The sequence below is a fragment of the Gavialis gangeticus genome, unplaced genomic scaffold (genome assembly GCF_001723915.1).
Source record: "Gavialis gangeticus isolate Ggan-Ray unplaced genomic scaffold, GavGan_comp1, whole genome shotgun sequence".
In the NCBI taxonomy this organism is placed as follows: Eukaryota; Metazoa; Chordata; order Crocodylia; family Gavialidae; genus Gavialis; species Gavialis gangeticus.
The window spans coordinates 76,226,826-76,227,227 of NW_017729034.1; the positions used below are offsets into that span (position 1 = coordinate 76,226,826).

The 402-nt window shown below is 70.4% G+C and overlaps 1 protein-coding gene across 5 annotated transcripts in view; it reads right to left on the reverse strand.

The window, feature by feature from the left end:
- Positions 1-389, reverse strand: part of SCAF8 (SR-related CTD associated factor 8) — a 198,272-nt gene extending 197,883 nt beyond the window's left edge. For 2 of the 5 annotated variants that reach the window (XM_019526807.1, XM_019526808.1), the window contains exon 1: positions 268-389. In XM_019526807.1, the coding sequence (XP_019382352.1) occupies positions 268-297 (30 nt within the window). In that variant the 5' untranslated portion in view covers positions 298-389. The remainder of the gene's footprint in view (positions 1-267) is intronic. The other 3 variants (XM_019526809.1, XM_019526806.1, XM_019526810.1) reach the window with 2 other exon arrangements.
- Between the last annotated feature and the right edge of the window lie 13 nt (positions 390-402).

The window sequence follows — 402 nt, forward strand, 5'->3', positions numbered from 1 at the left end:
CCCCCTTCCCCCCCCCCCCAGCCTTGCTCCACTCAGACAGCCATCCTCCCCCAAAGTGCAGGACGCATCCCCCTCTCCCACAGAAAACAAGGCCTATCCAAGAGGGAGAAGAAACATCCCTAACACACCCCCTCCCCAGCCAGGCCAGGCCGACTCCTCCATTCATCACCCCAGCCCTGCAGAAGCAGGACGAGGACGTGGGGCGGGAAACCTCCCCCACCCGCAAGGAGACGGGGGCGCCCCCCCGTCCCGGGCCCCAGCGCCCACCTCGCTGTTGAAGGCTTTCACGGCCTCCATGTTGCGGCAGGGGCGTCTCTCGTGCACTGATGGCGGCGGCGCTGGGCCCGGCGGGCGGGGCGGGTGGCACTCAGCGGCCGCCCGGCCTGCTGCCCATGGCGGCGG